The sequence below is a fragment of the Stegodyphus dumicola genome, chromosome 4 (assembly GCF_044657685.1).
Source record: "Stegodyphus dumicola isolate Sdum_Otavi_A_Nest chromosome 4, ASM4465768v1".
NCBI classification, from domain to species: Eukaryota; Metazoa; Arthropoda; class Arachnida; order Araneae; family Eresidae; genus Stegodyphus; species Stegodyphus dumicola.
Window position 1 is genome coordinate 3,270,233 of NC_140771.1, and position 21,945 is coordinate 3,292,177.

Sequence of the window (21,945 nt, forward strand, 5' to 3'; positions counted from 1 at the left end):
ATATTTTGTAATAAATGATGTTTAAGCAATTTTCTTTTCACAGAAGGATCCGTGACATATTTAAAATTTTTAAAGTGGTTCATTGTGCCAAAAAGGTTACGAAACACTGGTCTAGTCGAACGTTAAAACCGTTTAGATGGATTTGTAGGAAGAAAGGTTCAAATGGTCACTATGTGAAGCTTTCGATCAGAAAGAGTACCTGGTTTGAAAAAAGTCATTTCAGTATGATTGATATATTGATTTTTACGTGGCTCTGAGTGTACGAAGCAACTCAAAAATCATGGTAAGTGAATATTTGCTTTTGGTAGTGCTTAAACGTATAACATGTTTTTCCTTTTTTATGTTATTGTATTGTTTGGTTTAAAATGTATTTTATCGAGATGATTATGTATTTTTTGTTTGCCTATATTATAGAATTTGGTGCTCCATTGACTCTTTAAGTGTAAATATATCAATGTGTACATGGACAAAGTAAAGGGAGTGCGCAATGCAAGTTTGTACAATTCTGGGATTTTTTTTTTAAGTGAAAATAGGTTGACGTGTACATGGATAAAGTTAAAAGAGTGTGCAATGCCATTTTTGTGCAATACGGGGATTTTTTTTAAGTGAAAATAGGTCGACGTGTACATGTATAAAGTCAAAGGAGTACACAATGCCATTTTTGTACAATTCGGCTATTTTTTTAAAAGTGAAAATAAGTCGATGTGTACATGGATACCGAGTTTGTGCAATTGTTTGTCTCGTTATTTTGGCTTTGTGTAGTGGCGATTTTTGGTGCAAAAATCACCGCTTCGCAAGCCAAAATAAAGAGTCAAAGAATTGCACAAAATCAGTATCCATGTACCGCCAAAAATCGCCAAGTTTCACCAAGGGGTACCCTAAACTATACTTTTACCGAAAAATATTGTTTGTTGAGCAGTATTCAACATTAACCCCTGCATATGTTTGGGCAAAACATCGGATGAAACTTACAAAATTTGAAATAATAGGTTTTTGGTAATAACACTGCATCCTATTTGAAAGTTTCCAAAAAGTAGAAATGTTATTGGCATTGATGAACATGGCAAAAGAACACAGATAGAAAATAACGAAAAAATTTCTAAGTTGCTGTGATTTTCAGCCAACAGATGATACAAAAAAAGCCACTAACACAAGGATATTTAAGAGCACCTATTCATCACCACTTCATCCACTGATTCAAATATCTGAATCTGTGGATACTTTAACAAATATTTGAATATGCCCCTTGTTTGCCAACACACTGTCTCATACCAACTGAGAAAGAACATACAATAAAAATCTTTATGGCTCTATTGATGGAAACAGTAACTAATCTCATAACTGTTAATAATAAAGATCAATAACTATTACGAAAACTATATTAACAATAAAAAATTGTGTTTTTTGTACAACCTAATCATTATTTACGAGGCATTATGCAAATTCTCCATACAATTTATGTGATAATTACCAAATTTTAAGGCAGTCAGTCAGGGCTTAATTTCTAAAAGTAGAAGTGCCGGAGCCCTATGGAAGACTGTCAGGAAAGAGTAACAAGAATAAATAAATAAATAAATAAAATGACTATTAAAATAATTAATAATTAAAAAATTAAATAGTTAATGAGTATCAAATTAATTAATAATTACTGAATTGGTATTCAAAATCTATATTTATTAATTATTATTTAGTTTATATTTATTACTTAATTAATGTATACTTAATTTATTATTTATTAAAATAATTAAGACTATTAAAATTAAATAAAATGTAAAGAGATAAATAAAAATTTAATAAGCGATTTTTGATATAATTTTATTGCTAAAAGTAAAATTTTCTAGATCAAATTTCTACTGAAATAATTGTTCAGTTACATAAAAAAGTGCCGGGCCTTCTAACTTAGGGCTCCGGTGCGCTCCGGCTATAATTGGAATATGTCCCAAAAACTAAGAAGTACCGCAGTCGCGCTCCGGCGGAATTTAAGCTCTGAAGCCAGTAATAGAACAATTATACAAATGCTAATCGGATATTTACAGCAGCGTATTATCGTTATTCAAACCAATACATATTTATAAATATGCAACAAATTTTTATTATATGTATATATTATTAATGCCAACAACCTAGCAATCGCAATAAATATAGCTGATTAATAAAAGTTGGGGAATAGACAGCTACTCGATTCATAATAAACATTCTTACTCCACTTTTCTAATCTTCCACCTTTCCACTTTTCAGGAAAACGGAACCGCTGAGTAAATAAAGGTAAACGTTTTAAGATGCTTCCTTTATACAGAGCTGCTTTTTGGATTATCATTTCTGTAACTAGAAAAACAGAACAATATATTGTTATAAAATTTATTAATAATTACGGTCACATTGCATTTTGTTTTTGCACTTTAAATTAGCCTTTTAGCCTTTCATGATGAGAGAGTATATGTGTTCTAAAATGTAGCAGAGAGAGGCACGAGTTAAATATATTTTTTAATTTTTCATTGTTTATGACTTAAAGTTGCTTTAAGCAAAGTAAGCGTTGAAAGAAAGTGGTGCTTTCAAAGTGGTGCTGTATACAAATAAGATCAAAGCCAGTAATTAGAAATGCAGAGGCAGCTCTAATACCAATTTTAAAAGAATATTTTAAGAGAAAATGACATCCTAGGCGGCGGAAATCACCTCGCAATCTTTAAAAGTGTCTAGGTCGATGAATAAACGGGCCTTTACGGGAAAAAGTGCAGAATTACCCACTGCTCGGTTAGTTTTTAAGACAAAACTCGACACATACAAACAGAAACTGGGACAACAAACTTGGTATCCATGTACATATCGACATATTTTCACTTAACAAAACACCAGAGAATTGCACAAATTAGGCATTGCGCACCCCTTTGACTTCTTCCATGTACACATCGATGAGTACACATCCCTTAATGAGATATCCTGAAGTTGAAATTATGGGAAATATGTCTTTTGACTTGCTGTAAATGTTACACCAGTTTTATTAGAGTTATTTACATGCATAGTATATACAGTTTTCTACATAAAAAATTAAGAACTTTGCACACATATAAAGATAAATATTTTAGTAAGTCTAAAACAACGGGAAACTGGAACATTTTTAGTGTTTTCATGTATTTCAAATGTTTTATTTCACAATTACATTTCCACCCTCCTAATACCGCAGAAATTAACGTTATTTTCAAAGGTTTTCAATTTAAATTATGTCTTTTCGTATCCATTTTTGGATATTAAAACCCATTTTCTCACAATTGAGTAACGTTATCATTCTACTGCATAAACTCAACAAATAATCCTACTCTGTCAGATAAATACATTTAATTCGGTATAAGAAAATTCCAATAATGCAATCTATAGACAATAATCTGTGAATACGACAGTCAAAAAATTATATGAGCCTAAATGTTATTTGTTTTAAAATTTCACGAAGTCCACGTAGTCGATTTATATTAATTGGACAAAATCTGGCATTTAATATGGGTCTGAACAGCCGTTGCCAATCGGGTTCCTTGAACTAAGATTGTTAGGGGACAGGCTTACTAAGTTGGATTTTAATAAAGTATTATGTATCACTTCATATACAATTTGAATATAAGTTTTCACCTTAAACGCTGGATGAAAGCACTTACTGTTCCTCAAATTTTTGTTTTCAGTGCATTTTGAGTGATATGAATTTATAAAATTTGGTGGATTACTGTTTGATGTAAGACGTGCCCAGATGGTTTTATTTGAATCTAACTTTGAAAACAGGTTTTTATTTGTTTGCCAATATTTGTCATAATGCGTAATGTTTATAATAAATGTTATTGAGTGCCCATAATTTATATTTCATCGTAAAGCAATTAATATAAGCATTATTTTGTAAAGTAACTTCAAATGACGCTTGGGACATTTAAATGTTGTTTACGAAGCTGATATTACAGCAAATTTGATTTCCGCACTGATTGATCCAAAAAAGGTATGTTATATCTTATATGACTGAATTCAAGCATTCTATTGTATTATACAGGTGGAAATAATACATTTCTGTTTTTCTTCTGTATAGGAAATTCGCGAAATATGAAGTGTTTACATGGGGCCTAAACTAGTGACTTAAATCATGAATAAAGGGCCAATCTGAAAGTATGTATTTTCCATATTTATTCTGTATGAAATTACTTATTGATAAAAATTAATAGCTTATTCAGTAATCAGAAACTTAAAATTTATGCATATTAACTGTAATTATGTTGGTAATAAATACATATATCAGAATAAATATGTCAAACATATTTCGTCTATTTATTGTTTAGAAGTCACGCTATATATATTTGATATATTTATTGGAGATTAAAACTGCGTTATTTATTTATTATATTTAAGATGATTTTTCAAATTGTACCTTTTTTTATGTTTGCTAAGAAAACAAAAGTAACATTTTTCTCAACACTGATATTTAGAAATTGTATTGAAATGATAATAGGAATATTTTTATTTAATTAACATTATATTATTGAAAAAAACATAATATTTTTATTTGATTAAAAATTTATTAACAATATTTATGGAAATAGTCTATTTTTTGTTTCGTTTCATTTATGTTTTATGCTTTTTTGTTGTTATACCTATCAAAATACCTTTTATGCTTCAGTAGCTATTATTCATCAAAATGTGCTCACGATGGAAGTATTTCAGGAAAATATACTTAAGAAACCCTTCGAATAGCACATACAAATTTAATTTTTGTAAAATATTGCAATAAAAATGTGGATAAATACTATGCATTGATGTAATGCAATATCTAGATAAAATATGCATTTCTTATAATATTTTCTATTCTTATGTTTATAAAAATAGGTAAAATCCTAGTATACGGTGCAGCCTTGGCGCGATTTTGAAACTTATCGCCAACACCAAAAATGACCCAAAGAACGTCTATGTATATACTATACACTATATACTAAGTATATACTATGTATAACTACACATATTATATTTGAATGACCCATTTACTACTCATTGTTATATGTTCCGTTTTGGTTAATCTTTGGATTATGGTAACTTGGCAATTTTTGGCAAAAATTTGGCGACCAACCCTGCTACAGCAACCTTCTAGTTTTTGTTTGGACGCCATTTTGTTTTCACGAAGTAAAGGCTTTTTTTTTTTTTTTTTTTTTAACTCAACATTTTTTCCAACAATCTGCTAGCCGAATTACGCTTATGCTAGAACTTTTATGGAACAAAAGTGCTTAATCATGACGAAGATTAGGTGCGAAATTGGGAGAAAGTGCAGAATAGCAAACTGCTTGCCACGTTGGCTAATCTTTGGAATATGGTAACAGGTAGTTTGGCGACATTTTGGTAAGGCGATAAAGGTTACTAGCTAGGATTTTAGCAGTGTACATGGATAAAGTCAAGAGTGTGCGCAATGCCATTTTTGTGCAATTCTGGGATGATTTTTTAAGTGAAAATACGTCGATGTGTACATGGATACCGTGTATGTGCAATTCTTAAAAACGTGGCAAGCAGTGGGCGAATCTGCACTTTGTCCCAATTTCGCAACTAATCTTCATCATGATTAAGCACTTTTGTTCCACAAAAGTTCTAGCATAAGCGTAATTCGGCTAGCAGATTGTTGGAAAAAAATGTTGAGTTAAAAAAAAAAAAGGTGCTACTTTGGTAGACGGTTGCACGGATTTTGGCGATTTTCCTTTGGCGAGTAATACAACTTATGGTAAACCCATTGCTGGATAAGTTAATTATGGTAACCGATACTTTGTTGTCATTTTATTTAAAAAATCGTGCGTTTTATTGTGCATAAATTCCGTGTTTAAAATATTATTTATGGCTTTTAAATATTAAAAATCAATTTAATTTTGCATTTTTATTTGAAATAAAAATTTTATTGTTTATCATATCTTTGAAATTTTATGTTGTGGATGATGTAATCAATGACGTCACCTTACTTTAAAAGTAATTCGTTTTAATATGTATAAATTTAATCTAATGTTTTAAACATTATTTATGGCTCTTAAATATTAAAATACAATTTAATTTTGCATTTTTTTAAAAATGATTACATTATATATGAATTTTTAAATAATTTTAATTCTAGCCGTGACATAATAAGCTCTCTGATTGGTTATTATAGAATATTTGTGCATTAACGAGCTGTAATCAGCTTCCTGATTGGTTACTGACAATTTGTGCATTTCCGCGCCGTTTTAAAATTTAATTTATATCTTCGAATTCCTTCAAAGATGTTATCTAAATTATGATTCTGATTTTTTATTGTAGTACTTATCAATAAACAACAGGTTAAACACTCAAAAAAATGTAAGTACATATTTTTCTTTTATTTTATAATTGTATACTTCAATTTTTGTTAAAAAATTTAATACACTATTTTCATAAATTGCTGAGATAATTATTGTCCATATTTTTTAATGTTAATTATATTCTATATAACGTATTTTAAAGTATTTGAATTTAATAATATTCTAATTCTTTTAAATGTTGGTATGATGGTTTTTAATTCGATATTCAATTTCAGTAATATTTTAATCTAATTAAACGTTGGCCCAATGTTTTTATAGCGGTGTTTTTATTCTCTTCTTTGCTATATGAAAGTAATAATAACCTTACTTTAGTATCTTATACTCATAGTAAATATATTTATTTACACTTGCCTGCCATCTTAAAAAATGACATTTTCAACAAAAAATTAATCCATTACTTTTAACGATATTTATTTATTTATTTTTTAAGTTTCGAATACTTTACTATGCGTAAAAACAGCGTTTTTCAAGATGGCTGACGTTTGTAAAAATCGCGCCAACAATTCGGCCAACGTAAATCGCCAAAAATCCGTGCAACCGTCTACCAAAGTAGCACCAAAAAAAAATGCCTTTACTTTGTGAAAATAAAATGGCGTCCAAACAAAAACTAGCAGGTTGCTGTAGCAGGGTTGGTCACCAAAAAATCGCCAAGTTACCATAATCCAAAAATTAACCGTCGTGTTTTTAAGAATTGCACATACACGGTATCCATGTACACGTTGACCTATTTTCACTTAAAAAAACATCCCAGAATTGCACAAAAATGGCATTGCGCACACTCTTGACTTTGTCCATGTACACTGCTAAAGTCCTAGCTAGTAACCTTTATCACTTTACCAAAATGTCGCCAAACTACCTGTTACCATATTCCAAAGATTGGCCCCCGTTTTTACTGCTCATCATAAAGGCGCCAAAATAAGGCAAATCCCGTGTGCACCGGATACTAGGATTAAACGTAAAAATACATTTTATGATTTACATTTGTATTCTAATTTTTCATTACATGAAACCAAACATCCTGTTAAATCAGCCAACGTGCGTAGTTACAAAAATTGGCAAATTTAATCGAGCAAAGTGCAGAATCGCTCACTGCTATGCACGTTTTTAAGAATTGCACGGCTAATCTTTATAATATGGTAACAGGTAGTTTGGCGACATTTTGGTAAGGCGATAAAGGTTACTAGCTAGGACTTTAGCAGTGTATATGGATATTGTCAAGAGTGTGCGCAATGCCGTTTTTGTGCAATTCTGGGATGTTTTTTTAAGTGAAAACAGGTCGGCGTGTACATGGATACCGTGTATGTACAATTCTTAAGAACGCGGCAAGCAGTTTGCGATTCTGCACTTTCTCCCAATTTCGCACCTAATCTTCATCATGATCAAGCACTTTTGTTCCATAAAAGTTCTAGCATAAGCGTAATTCGGCTAGCAGATCGTTGGAAAAAAATGTTAAGTAAAAAAAAAAAAAAAAATGCCCTTACTTCGTGAAAACAAAATGGCATCCAAACAAAAACTAACAGGTTGCTGTAGCAGGATTGGTTGCCAAATTTTCGACAAAAAATCGCCAAGTTACCATAATCCAAAGATTAACCAAAAGAACATCCCAGAATTGCAGAAAAATGGCATTGCGCACTCCCTTGACTTCATCCGTGTACACATCGACCTATTCTCACTTTAAAAGTCAAAGAAAATTGACAAAAATCCAAATCTTCTTACTCTTGTAAAAAGCACCAAACAAATAAGTGGGCGATTCTGCACATTAGCCATTTAATCTCCCAGTCTGTAACATGGAAATTCCAAATGTTGCCATAGACTTATTATGGTAGATGTTTTTATGAAGGCTTACTAATTACTTCTTTCATATTGTTGCGTGCGTACGGGTTCGTTATGAAATGAATGCACAAGTCCGATAAAAAATGAACAAAAATTTATTATTATCACAACAAAAATGCTTAAATTTTCTCAAATTATCATGCAGTATTACAATATCTCACAGTAGTTATCTTTTAACTACTCAAATGTCCAATAGAACGTAATTCAAAACAGCTAAAGAACGCTAATCCGCGAATTCGCTACAATCAACAAGAGCAGTTTTCTAAACAACAACAAACTAAGCAGCAACTACGAACTAAGATGTTTTCCTCTTTTTATAAGATTTTAAAATCACGCGCTAGAATTTTCCAGTACTTTCTCGAAATCAAAAAGAGATACCATATTTACGCGAATGTAATGCGCATCGTTTTTGGCCAAATGTAATATTCAAAATTGGGGTGCGCATTAGATTTGAGTGTAAAGTTCGCCGATGACATCAACCAAATTTAAATCGTAACAATGGATTACTGTATTTGTCGACTAGATTTACCGTTACATTTATCGTTGACACATTATTGCATAGAGGATACAAACTGCAGAGTACATAGTCACGAAAGGGAGGGCAAACAGAGGAGAATGTCATATGACGCTACTTTCAAACGTAAAGTAATTCTTTATGCTGAAAAAAATGGCAATAGAAAGGCAGGGGAGAGTTCAACGTAGCTGAGAGCAGTGTTCGCTTGTGGCGGCAACAGAAATTGGCACTGTTTGCAACTAAAAGCTAGTAGAAAGAAATTCACTGGCTCTCGCAAAGGAAGACACCCTAAAATTGAAGAAAAAGTTTTGGAATTTGTACGTGAAAGGAAGAAAAATGAACAACCTGTGACTGGTGACACCATAAGAAATAAAGCAAAAGAGGAGGCTGAAGTTCTTGGAATACCGAAACAAGAGTTTATGGCTAGCCGGTGGATGGGTGGATTGGTTTATGAAGCGGATGGGCTTATCTCTAAGACGCCGTACAACAATATGCCAAAAGCTTCCTGCAGATTTTGAGGGAAAACTACTAACATTTCAGCGGTATGTCATCACATTTCGGAAGGAAAAGAATTTTTCAGTGGGGCAAATTGGCAACGCTGACGAGACGCCAATTTAGTTTGATATGCCTCATAACTACACCATTACGGAGAAGGGGACTAAGGAAGTTATCATTAAAACTTGGGGATGTGTAAAACAACGCATTACAGTGATGCTGGCAATAACAGCAGACGGGTGCAAACTTCCCCCTTTCTTAATCTTCAAACGGAAAACAAGCCTTAAAACCCCTAAGAATGAAAAGCTGTTCCCAGATGATTTCGTGATTCGAAACCAAGAGAAGTGGTGGATGACGGAATCATTAATGCTTGATTGGCTCCGAAATGTATGGGAACGCCGTCCCGGTGGGCTCTTCAATCTACCATCAATGCTTTGTCTGGACGCATTTCGTGGTTATCTCACCGACGACGTAAAAAAGAACACGCGCAGCCTAGGCAGTGATCTTGTAATCATTCCTGGAGGGATGACGTCTGTGTTACAACCACTTGACGTTAGTATAAATAAACCTTTTAAGAGTTACGTTCAGGCGGAGTATGAAAAATGGTTTTGTGAGCCAAACCGTGAATTGACCCCGATAGGAAAAATTAAGCGTACTGCACCGCACATTGTTGCACACTGGGTTTCTGCTGCTTGGAAAAGCATCGAAGATCCAATGATTGCGAAATCTTTCAAGAATTTCAAATTCATTGAATGGCAGTGAAGATGACGTGCTCTGGAACGTCGAGGATGACGATGATGACGATGACAAAAGAAGAAATGAATCTGCTTCTGACGAAGAGAGCTGCGAGGATTCCAGTGATGAAAACATTAGTGAATAAAGACGATTACTATTAATCACGGTTTGTAGAAACTGTTAGCTATAGAAATGTTACGATTTATTTCATGTCCATATGTTACGATAGATACCGTATATACGGTAGTGGTAATTAACAATGATTGTTTCACATAACAATAGCCCACTAATAGGTTAATTCTGTGTTGTGCTACTATATGTATAAATCCATTGTTGTATAAAATATGGTATCTAACTTAAAATAAAATTATCATACCATTGATTGATAATTTATATGCAAATCCATATTTGCATAAAATAAGATTCAATAAATTCCTCATACCATTGATGCGCATTACATTCGCCGACAACAATTTTTTTATTATTTAAAGTTTTAAAATGGGGATGCGTATTAGATTCGATGGCGCATTAGATTCGCATAAATACGGTATTTATTTAATGCACGCGCTCTTGTATTTTTAATTTTCCGGCTTAGCTTTCTTCTTTTAATATTCGTCACGCGCTGCACTGCGCGGGAAATAAAACCAATTAATTTATAATTGAACTAACATTAGCTTTTTAAATACCAAATTCGCAACACTGCCCCCTTCCCAAGGACTGTTTGTCCCGGACAGTACAATCCCTGGACAGGAAGCTAAACTTACAACTGTGGCGTAAATGCATTAATAAGTATTACATTACAATAATAAACAACATGAACAATAAATGCAATAAATAAAACAAATCAAATGCTATCAAATACAAATCAGATACTAAATGAAAATCAAATACTAAATGCAAATCAAATCAAATACACACTTAAAAACAAAAAGGACCATGGTCTTATACTATTTACAATTATTTACATTACGTACTATGGCCATAGTAATGAGCTAACCTAACCTGTCGTAAAGAACGACTTTAGGATCAGAGTTCGAAGACTTACGGATCCGAACTACGAGGTCATTCAGCCTGTTTAGGACTGTGTGGTGACCATCCCAAGGTGACTGTAATTTAGGCCTGAGTCCTTTTCGTTGAATTGGGTTCCACAACCACACCTTGTCTCCTTTGTTGGATCTATGTCCAGTAGCTCTCGTGTTGTATCTGGTCTTCACTTTCTCCAAGTTCACTCGCTTTCATACGGAACGGTGCATCACTTCAAAACGGGCCTGGACATCTTGGATGTGTTCCTCAGGCGATGAAGGAGTATCCGTATTGCGATCAAACAGGTGGTCACAAGGCAGATGAAGGTCTCGACCAAAGAGCATCTGGGTCGTAGCTGGTAGCCTTGCGTTTCTTTTCAACCCTAGTATGATTTCGGCAGCTTCCCGAGCTGGATCTTACGGACAAGGCGTCGACATTTCCAAGCGAGGATCCCTTTTGAGGATGGATAGTCATGCCATCAGATGCTGAAAGCAGTTTGTTGTTTTTCAAGTCTAAGGGAAAATTGTATTTCCTTAAAAAGTCCAATCCGAGTATGCATGGATCTGTGATATCCGCCACATAAGACGTGTGATGGTAGGCGACACTTCCAAACATGATGCTTATGTTTAGCTTCGCAGTTATGTCGATCTTATCACCAGACGCAGTCTGAAGGGTAACACAGGATGGCGTCCAAATAAGTTTATCTTTAAACTGTTCAGCTAAATCTTTCCTAATGATGGTAACATTAGATCCTGTGTCGATGATCATATTGCAAGGAACTCCATCGATATTCCCATTAATGGACATTCCGTTACTGTTGCCACTCACTGTATAAATTTTAAGCGCTTTAAAACAAGGTTTTTCATTATCTGGCAACCTCCGTTCCTCGATATGGTCACTAATTTGTTTACTGCGTCGTTGCTGGGAAATGGTCTTATTTTCCGTACCTCGGGGTGTTCTGCAGTTTCTTTGTATGTGGCCTTCAACTCCGCAGTTCCAGCACTTTAGAATTAGTTTCTTTTCACTTCTGTTCCGTCTCAAGCCACTGACTTGTCTGGTAAAATCATCTGCTTTATATTCCGTACCCTGGGGTGTTCTGCAATTCCGTCTTATCGACCTTCACTACCACATCTCCAACACCTTAGAGCCACTTTCTTCTCGCTCCTACTCCGTATCAAAGCGTCGACTTGTCTGGCTAAATCATCTAAACGAGCCATCAGTTGATCCACTGGCTCATGGACTCGCACAGCTCTAACTGGGTAGCGATCTCTACTAGTTGCTTGCTGGGCTGCCTCGAACTTCATGGCCTACAACAGAGTGCTTTTTATGTCCTTTACATCTGCCACTCGAAGAGCTTTCTGTATTTCAGGATCCCAGATGCCGTCGATGAAATATTGCAGCGACAGGATTTCTCTTGTTTCTGTCGGACACTCCGAAAAGGTGTGATGTGATGTGACAGCCTTTCAACATCCGTGGCAAGCTCCCGAAGTGTTTCGGTGGGCTTCTGCTGACGGGATTTTAGTTGAAGCCTGCTGTAGTTTTTCAAACACTTTTCACCAAAGCGCAGCTCCAATGCGCCGGATAGAGCTTCAAAGTCTAGTCTCTGGTTTTCGGGAAGAGTCTGCAGGATATCCGCTGCATCTGCTCTCAGAGAAGAAGCAAGATGACAGGCCTTAGTTTGGGAATCCCATCCATTTGCATCCGAAACGATAGAAAATTGTGTTTTATACACTTGCCAGGATGTCTTCCCATCATATGTGGATAACTTCAGAGATGGACGAGCAGGCATCGTTAAGAATTTAAAACCCTCAGAATTGCTTCATTCTGTTGCTATGTTCTTCTTTAAAGTGTCAACTTCTTTGGCAACAGCAGCAGAAACCCTTTCCTCAATTTGTTGTTGGACGGCAGAAACATTTTTTTCAATTTGTTGCTCTACTGCAGAAACTCTTTCTTGAATTTCTCAAACTTTGTCTTCAACTGTATCCATTCTTCCTTCCATAGCCTGGAACTTGTTTTCTATTATGCAAGTAATTTCTCTCTTCAATTCCTCTTGACCTACTTTCATTTCCTCCTTAATAGATTTCATCTCTCTTCTAACGGATTCTTCCATTTTGTTCTGACTAGCTTCCATATTTTCTTTCATTTCTTCCTTAACGGATTCCTGGCCCAATTTCATTTCTCCTTTAACGGATTCCTGGCCCAACTTCATTTCTTCTTTAACAGAGTCTTTCATCTCTTCTTTAAATCTAGCAAAGGCTGCCATAAATTGTTTTAACTGTTCTTCCATTGCTCTTGTGATTGGCATTCAATACCCCACTCCTGACACCAAAAATTGTTGCGTGCGTATGGGTTCATTATGAAATGAATGCACAAGTCCAATAAAAAATTAACAAAAATTTATTATTATCACAACAAAAATGCTTAAATTTTCTCAAATTATCATGCAGTATTACAATATCTCACAGTAGTTATCTTTTAACTACTCAAATGTCCAATAGAACGTGATTCAAAACAGCTAAAGAACGCTAATCCGCGAATTCGCTACAATCAACGAGAGCAGTTTTCTAAAAAACAACAAACTAAGCAGCAACTACGAACTGAGATGTTTTCCTCCTTTTATAAGATTTTAAAATCACGCGCTAGAATTTTCCAGTACTTTCTCGAAATCAAAAAGAGATATTTATTTATTTAATGCATGCGCTCTTGTATTTTTAATTTTCCGGCTTAGCTTTCTTCTTTTAATATTTGTCACGCGCTGCACTGCGCGGGAAATAAAAATAATTAATTTATAATTGAACTAACATTAGCTTTTTAAATACCAAATTCGTAACAGTATGTATATATACACTTAATAATCCCTTTTTCTGAGGTGCTTTTCTGTGCTAAAACTTATTTGCAAATCTGTAAGAGCATTCTGGGATGTTATTTTAAGTGAAAATAGGTCGACGTGTACATGGATACCGTGTATGTGCATTTCTTAAAAACGCAGCAAGCCGTTTGCGATTCTGCACTTCTTCCAATTTCGCACCTAATCTTCATCATGATTAAGCACTTTTGTTCCATAAAAGTTCTAGCGTAAGCGTAATTCAGCTAGCAGATTGTTGAAAAAAAATTTTGAGTAAAAAAAAAAAAAAAAAAAAAAAATGCCTTTACTTCGTTAAAACAAAATGGCGTCCAAACAAAAACTAGCAGGTTGCTGTAGCAGGGTTGGTCGCCAAATTTTCGCCAAAAAACACCAGGTTACCATAATCCAAAGATTAACCAAACCTTCATTTACACACCAGTCAGTTAATGCTCTTTTCCCCTTTCATTCTAAATCGTACAGAAATTTCAAATTAAACTTACCACATTCGGCCATTTTACTGTCTAAACCAAAAAACAAGCAACGAACTTCCTAACCAACACACACCACAAGCCCTTACAATTTTTTTCCCATCATTTAAAATTCAGCACAATCACGCAACCAATTATGCCATAATAGGGTTTCCATAACATTCAACTACTCAGGTTACCGTAAATAAAACACCAACTTGGCAATAAATGAAAAAACTTCACGATAATATAAGGGGCACCTTTAAATCTAACCGCAAAGTGTGTAGTTATCCAATATGACAGCTTTTTAAGCGAGAGGTATTGGCTATGGAAATTAAATTTAAGTTCCAAATTAGCTAGATCATCATCGTTATATAAAAGTCATAGGATATGGATTAGTCTAGAAAGGATGCAGTCCAGAAATTATTACTGCTATTTTTAGAATGGTTAGGGAAAATACCCAAATTAATATGAGTAATTAAGGACCTGTTGCTAATTTAACTCTTGTCCAGTTACAGATCCAGAATTGAAACAAAGATATCAAGTTTATAAATAGCATTACTTGTGTTGCGCGTAGTCCTTTTTTCCTGTCGTCTTTTCACTGCACAAATATGCATTGCTCATTTCTCTGCTTTAACTATTGTCTAATGATACTATCCATTTGATAAAAGTGTGGAGGATGCTTATCACACCCAAAATGATGTGTGAATGAAAATGCATCCAAAATAATGTGCTGCGGTGCGCAATGAATTGGAAGTTCATCTGTAAACACTATCCTTATCTTCAGGGCAGATGTTTTTATTTTATTTGGCTTATAATTCCTTACTAAATGTAGTATTTCATCTCGATGTACTACATCTTTGATATGATTTAAATCAAATTCCTCGTCATTATAATTCTCTTCCTATAGTGAACAAAGTGACACAGAGGTTATTGAAAACGAAAAAATTACGATTCACAAATTAGTCGGTATCGTCGACACAGCAATTATAGGACTTGAACAACGGAACTTTGTAACTGAAGAAGAAATTATGTCTGTTTATAGAATTAAAGAGAATCTATTATCACATGAAACAAAGCAACTTAAACAACTTACATTGAAAGAAATGTTTAATAAAGTAAACAAATAAATATTGAGCTTTTTTTTTTTTTTTTTTTTTTTTTTTTGTAAATTTTGATACCCTTTAGATCATAATTGCTCTTTATTTCATAAATTATGGTTTCATGTTTTTAATTTTATAATTTCTGTATGCCATCTTACCAGATTTAAACTGATGATCTATAATCCGGAATCGCCGAAGTCCCGACGAGTCCGGATTAACGACTTTTGACTGTATATGTTTTTCAATATGATATGTAATAAGTGGATAGTAATTGGTATAAGTGTATTTGGTATGTAATGAATAAATATTTCTTCTATGTAAGTACATAACAAGGAATAATATTGTACTTTTTGCTTTATATATTATAATTTTAAATGAACTAAAATACAACTATATTTTAGTTTGTATAAGGAATTCTGTTTTGGCAAAAATTGTATTTTGAAAGTAGGAGGTGTCTTATGCAAGGTTAATATTATAAAAGTAAATTGCTCAGTTTCTCAAAAATTAAATTTTAATAAATTGGAATACTGCAAGCTTCAGGGCAACACCCAGTGAATCGCAGCATTCATGTTGGAGAAGTCCATACATTTATCAAATAATGTCACAAGCATAAAGCAACCACCATGATAATTAAATGTCTACCAGATGGCACCTACTCATGTTTGCTGAGTATTATCATGTTGCTATGTATTGTCTCTTATTATTTTAATTGATCTATTGGGAAAATATATACTTCAGGGTCCCCTTTGGAGAAATTGGTGATTTTTTGATGCCATTTCTGTTTACTTGCAGTGTCCTGCGAAAGATGATGCAATAAAACATAATTAAAATATAAATAAATTATAATCTCAGTAAACTGCATTTTAAATCAAAATAAAACAAGAAAATAATATAAAAATGGAAATTTCATGTTATCTAAATTGCACAGTGGAAAAAGGAAATCTTGACTTATCTTATTTAGAAATTTCAATGTCTTTGGTGTGTGGCACACAGAATTCCTTTACACCATCCAAAAACACTTTAAAATTATCTGAACTAGAATCTGTATACTGCCATCGCCACATAAATTCACAAAAGTAAGAATAAAAAATATCCTCTCTAGTGCCGCACTGTCAGTGGCATTTCTTTTGAAAATCACTCTTTATTACACCCCACATACCTTCAGTAGTGTTCATATGAGCTCCAGTTTTCGGATCCTTAAATGTCACTGCGTGATTTACTGAGAGGTGAACGAAGCCATTATCAGAAAGACAAACAGATGACTTCCAGCAATCAGATATGATCATTGATTGTTCCAAGTAAGATATTTCGTTGAACTACATCCAACAAAGTTTCTTTTCTTCTGCACTCAACCACTTCAAAAAAAAACACTTTCCACTCTCTCGTTCTATACCATCAAACACCCAGTTTGCCACTGGCAGCCATTTTACGGCGTAAAGCACGAAATAAGCAACATACTTCTTAACCAACCTCCAATGCAGAAATAATTCTCAATCAAAATCAGTGTGATCATACCTTGCAACCAATAGCTTCATAATAGCGTCCAACCAATCAGGTCATGATAGAGTTTTCAAAACATACACCGTGAAACACTCAGGTTACCATAAATGAAACAATAACTTGATGATAATCCAAAGGGTACCCCAAAATATAGAATACCCAACCTATGCATTATTCTTCCATAAATTTTTGTTTTCCATGAATGTAAAAATTTTCAAGAATAAAAAATGCATTTCATGTCTTACAAATTTCAAACTAAAGTGGTTCAGTTTGCAGAGGAGTATTATGATAAAGCGGCATCAAGACAGTTTCAGCTTCCTCGTGTGGGTGCTATGATTAAACTGTGGATAAAGTGTAAAGACAGACTCTTACAGATACCAGCAATGAAGTGAACAAAAAACAGGGAAAAGGCAAGGGGTCCAATCCTGGAGGAAAAACTCAAAACACTGGATCAGAAGCCAAAAAGGAAGTATTACATCTGTTTGGATAAAGCTGATCATGAGAGAAAAATTGTCCAAGAGATGTAGAAGAAGAAAGATGACTTAGAAGATATATCTGATTTGAAAGGTGGTGCTCCTATTTTATTAAGAGGTATTTTTTGAGTCTAAGCAGCAGAGGGCTTGCTCAGAAGGTACCTGTTACCTATGAGGAAAAGATTCTTTTTAAGTTTTATACTTACGTCATCAATTTTCAAAAGAATAATAACTCTGAACTTGTAGCATAACAAATATAGTGCAAGACTCCCTCACCTTTTATGTTCCTTCCAACAAATATGTGGATTAAAAAGGGGCAAAACAGTAGTTATCAAAACAAGTAGGCATGAGAAGATTCACCCCCTCATCATCCCTGTCATTTTTAAAAGGAGAAATACCAGAAATTTTTGTACATATTCATGAAAAGGCAGAATGGATCTTCAATATCCATGTAGTCTGAAGGTTTCGTGCTCCTATATTAGCCTATTACCACCATGAGAGGATTTTCAGTGGAACAGTTTTTTAAGTGCTCCCATGCCATAAAGACATTATGCATTTACAAACCTTCTCTCTGTGAAAACATCTTAAATGCCTTCTCTAATATCAAACCTAGGCCCAAGCTGTGCCAACAAAAATGGCAGCATTGAGGATTCCTTTGGCTTTATCTCTTGTTTACATTTTCTGTACTATCTGTTGCTTGTAATCCTTATACATAAATTTTAGGAAAACCATATGCTTAATCTGCTCTTTTTTCTTTAACTATGAATTAGTTTTGTCGATTAACCTTTCATTTTATTTTTATCTAAAAGTATAAAACATAGTTTTCAATTTGTAATTTAATATGCACTTGTCCGTATATTCAGAAAAATATATGTTTCTATTTTTAAACTATGATTTTTATATCTGTTGCAGATTGGAAAACATTTTTTAATTTTCTGCTCAAAAAAAAATAGTGACTTCAAAGGTATAATTTATTTTCTGAATGAATTTTTTTACTATTTTGTATGTCTGTTATAAAATAAATTTGATTTGAAATCATGGATAATTTAGAAGATTTATTGGTACTATCCGGTTTTGAGGGTCGTAAAAAATCGCCAAACTATTGTTGATGGCAGTGCTGCCAAAAATAATTGCGGCAACCCTATCGCAAGAAAGGAAGTATAATAGTAAATAACTATTTAAGATTGATGTTTTAATTTAGATGAAATGTTAATTTCGTATAATACTTTTTTATTATTATAATTTATATAAAAAAGGCTAAACATGACTGAACGGAAGCATAAGAATAAATAACTATTTCAGATCATTTTTATAATTTATATAAAAATTGCTAAACATAACTGAATGGATGCCTGCATCGCTATTTTGTTACCGAGTTATCGCTAAAGCATAATTTCATCTCGTTGGTTGTTCAAACATAATTTTCTATAATGAATGATGCCTTTTCTATGAAAAAATTCTCGGGAAAGTGCAGAATCGCCCATTTATTTGTTTGCCACTTTTTACAAGGGTAAAAACAATTGGATTTTTGTCAATTTTCTTTTACTTTTTAAGTGAAAATAGGTCGAGGTGTACATAGATAAAGTCAAGGGTGTGCGCAGTGCCATTTTTGTGCAATTCTGGGATTTTTTTTTTAAAGTGAAAGTAGGTTGATGTGCACATGGATACCGAGTATGTGCAATTCTTAAAATCGTGTCAAGCAGTGGGTGATTCTGCACTTTACCCAAAATTCTATTGTCGACTTTTCATCATGGGCAATTCTCAAATTGTTAAATCCATAGAATATCAAATAAGGATTTAAAATCAAAAAAGGATTTAAAAATTAAACTAGTATTTAAATGGCATCTTAAGAAATATAGACTATATAAACTTACATAAAGTTATGCAAAGAGCATACGCTAGATTTGGCGCACTCTTAAATGGGCTGCGTTTGCTAGATTTGACACTTTTGCGCATACATTTTCTCTGCAATTTTTTTACAGTCCTCAAAATGGAATAATACCGTTTTATTTGTGCTGTAATTTTTGCTTTATTATTAGTATTTTAATAAATATTAAAGAATGCAAATAAGTTTCCAATTAAAGTCTTGAGGCATATGTTTAAAAATGTTATTACATTTTTTGGGTACTATTTCATTTAGAATTAGAATCAGTTAAATATGAAGAAAAAAATTCGGAGAAAACAATGCTGTTAACGAACACATCATATAATCGTGAGTTGAGAATTTAACGTTTGAAATATCGCAAGTCGAGATTTCTAGTTCTCATTCAAAATATTGTCACTCGTTATTTTTTGTCACATTTCTTCATTTTTTTAATATGATGGATTACACAGTTTTGCAGTTTTCTAATGACGATAAGGCTGCCATTAGAATTCTTTGAGGACAAAGGAATTATTCACAGCAAGAGACTTTGTTCTCAAAATGATCCGATGAAGTGAACTTTCATGTCAAATAAAACTCCTATATGGCATTGTTACATATGTTCTCGCTGTGACAAAAGAAAAAAAAAAAAAAATTAAGAACCAAAACATGGTTTGAAGGCTCGCGGCTTTCTTTCCTCAGTTCTGTTGGTTTTATCTATCTGTCTATCTGATGTTGATTGAATTTTGTCAGCTTCGGTTAGAAATTAGCCATGGTACGACAGTAGATTAGAATAACTACTTTAAAGTCTTTTTTACAAAAAGGAAAAACTACGTTAGATGTGTTCTCCCGGAAGCATGGTTATTCAGGGCTTTATGCCGGGAAAGCAAGGAATGTTTTCTGGTCGCCGGTCTTGATCGTTGTGCTATGACATTAATGAGTGCCATTCAGGAAAACATCACACATGGCAGCATTATATTTTCAGACTGCTAGAAAGGATATAAGAAAGAGGAATTAAGAAATACTGTATATGAACATTTTACTGTGATTCACAGTTATAATTTTGTAGACCTCGAAACTGGATACCATTCCCAAACTGTGGAGTGATTGCGGGGCAGTGCTAAATGAAGAAATGAATGCCAGCGGAGCACTGCTCGCCACCATTTAGAGTCTTATTTGATAAAATTTATGTGGTGCTGCTTATATTCAAAAACTGAAATATTTTCTCCAATATTGAATGATGTTATTTGTAATTTTATGCCACTGTTTAGATTGAATTTTTTTATTTTTTATTAAGTATAGAATATCGTAGATTAAAAAATTAAAAAGAAAATTTTACTTTTGTTTAGAATTAAGAAATACAAAAAGTTACTCTTTATTATTATTTAATAATTTTATACCTGGCAATGATAAATTGGCAACAATTGGTGTCATAAAAAGGCAGCATATTTTTAACTGACACCACTCTAACGGAATAGTACCATATAAATGAATTATTTTTTTTATTTTGTATATCTGTTATAAAATAAATTAAATGTGATTTGAAATTGTGGATAATTTAGAAAATTTATTTGTGCTGTAATTTTTGCCTCATTATTATTATTTTACTTTTTAAAATAAAAAAAATTACAAATAAGTTTTAAAATAAAGTCTCGAGACTTATGTTTTTGTTTTGATTTTACATTTTTTCATGCTATTACATCAAGTATTTTTAATGAAAGAATTGTGCTAAATGTTTATATTTATTTTTGATATTATTTAGTTATTTATGTAAGGGATTGGTAATGATTAAGAACATTGTTTCACATGCAACTTCTTTACCTAAAAAAAATAAATAAATAAAAAATATACCATTAAAGTTCATGAAGAATGCATATGTGGCTTCATATTAATAACAGTGAATTTTTAATATTTTTTTCATTTTACCATACTAAAAATTTATTTTTATTTTCTGTATATTTAAAAACAAGTGCTTTTTGTGTTATTTTTTACAGATATCTATATTCTCTTAAGTAAAAATGCTTGTGGAGGTTGGTACAAGGCATCATTCCCGTTACACGCCATCTACGGGAATGACAGCTAAGGAGCTATGTGAAAATGATGATTTAGCTACAAGTTTAGTTTTGGATCCATATCTAGGATTCACAACTCATAAAATGGATATTAAGTATGTAAACTAAAAGTTTCTTTTAAATATTCATTTCTGTCATTATTATTATTTTTATTTTATTTATTTATTTATTTATTTATTTTATATATATATATATATATATATATATTCTCTACCTTTTCTGTTTTTTCATACCAAACAGATACAAAAAGCATAATGATTTACACAAAACACTATTTTTTAACTGATTTCTAGGTTTGTTAATAGTAAAAAATAGTATGAGTTTATTTGCATTACTAGCGATATGTTAAATTTATTATATTACATGAAAAAGATTCTAATCATGTTTCAATTGAAGGCTGATACTTGAATTTAAAAGTGGAATGTAATTTTGATATTAATAAGATGGCTATAGAAGACTGCTATCTCATATGGATTTATTACGCATTATTATTAAATAATCTGGAAGAAAATTCGAATATGAAAGCAGAAATACATAATTAAATCAAAAAGACTACAAAGAGAAAAAATTTATACCTTAAAAAGTGGTTAAAGTAGCTTGAATTTAAATAAATAAATAAATAAATAAAATAATTTTTTAAAAAAATTCTCTTTATCTGAAAAATATAAAATAGCTGTAATTTTGTAAAGCAT

General features: G+C 32.7%; 2 protein-coding genes across 4 annotated transcripts in view; one reads left to right on the forward strand and one right to left on the reverse strand.

Moving 5' to 3' along the window:
• Positions 1–2,409, reverse strand: part of LOC118191800 (mitochondrial import inner membrane translocase subunit Tim29) — a 44,768-nt gene extending 42,359 nt beyond the window's left edge. Inside the window, exon 1 of one of the 2 annotated variants that reach the window (XM_085814472.1) lies at positions 2,203–2,409. In XM_085814472.1, the coding sequence (XP_085670598.1) occupies positions 2,203–2,317 (115 nt within the window). In that variant the 5' untranslated portion in view covers positions 2,318–2,409. Of the gene's footprint in view, positions 1–2,123 lie in introns of both variants that reach the window. The other variant, XM_085814473.1, reaches the window with a different exon arrangement.
• A 1,102-nt stretch (positions 2,410–3,511) lies between these two features.
• Positions 3,512–21,945, forward strand: part of LOC118202357 (uncharacterized) — a 53,026-nt gene continuing 34,592 nt past the window's right edge. Inside the window, exons 1-5 of one of the 2 annotated variants that reach the window (XM_085814475.1) lie at positions 3,512–3,973; positions 4,061–4,137; positions 6,292–6,330; positions 18,233–18,284; positions 21,176–21,348. In XM_085814475.1, the coding sequence (XP_085670601.1) occupies positions 21,200–21,348 (149 nt within the window). In that variant the 5' untranslated portion in view covers positions 3,512–3,973; positions 4,061–4,137; positions 6,292–6,330; positions 18,233–18,284; positions 21,176–21,199. The remainder of the gene's footprint in view (positions 3,974–4,060; positions 4,138–6,291; positions 6,331–18,232; positions 18,285–21,175; positions 21,349–21,945) is intronic. The other variant, XM_085814474.1, reaches the window with a different exon arrangement.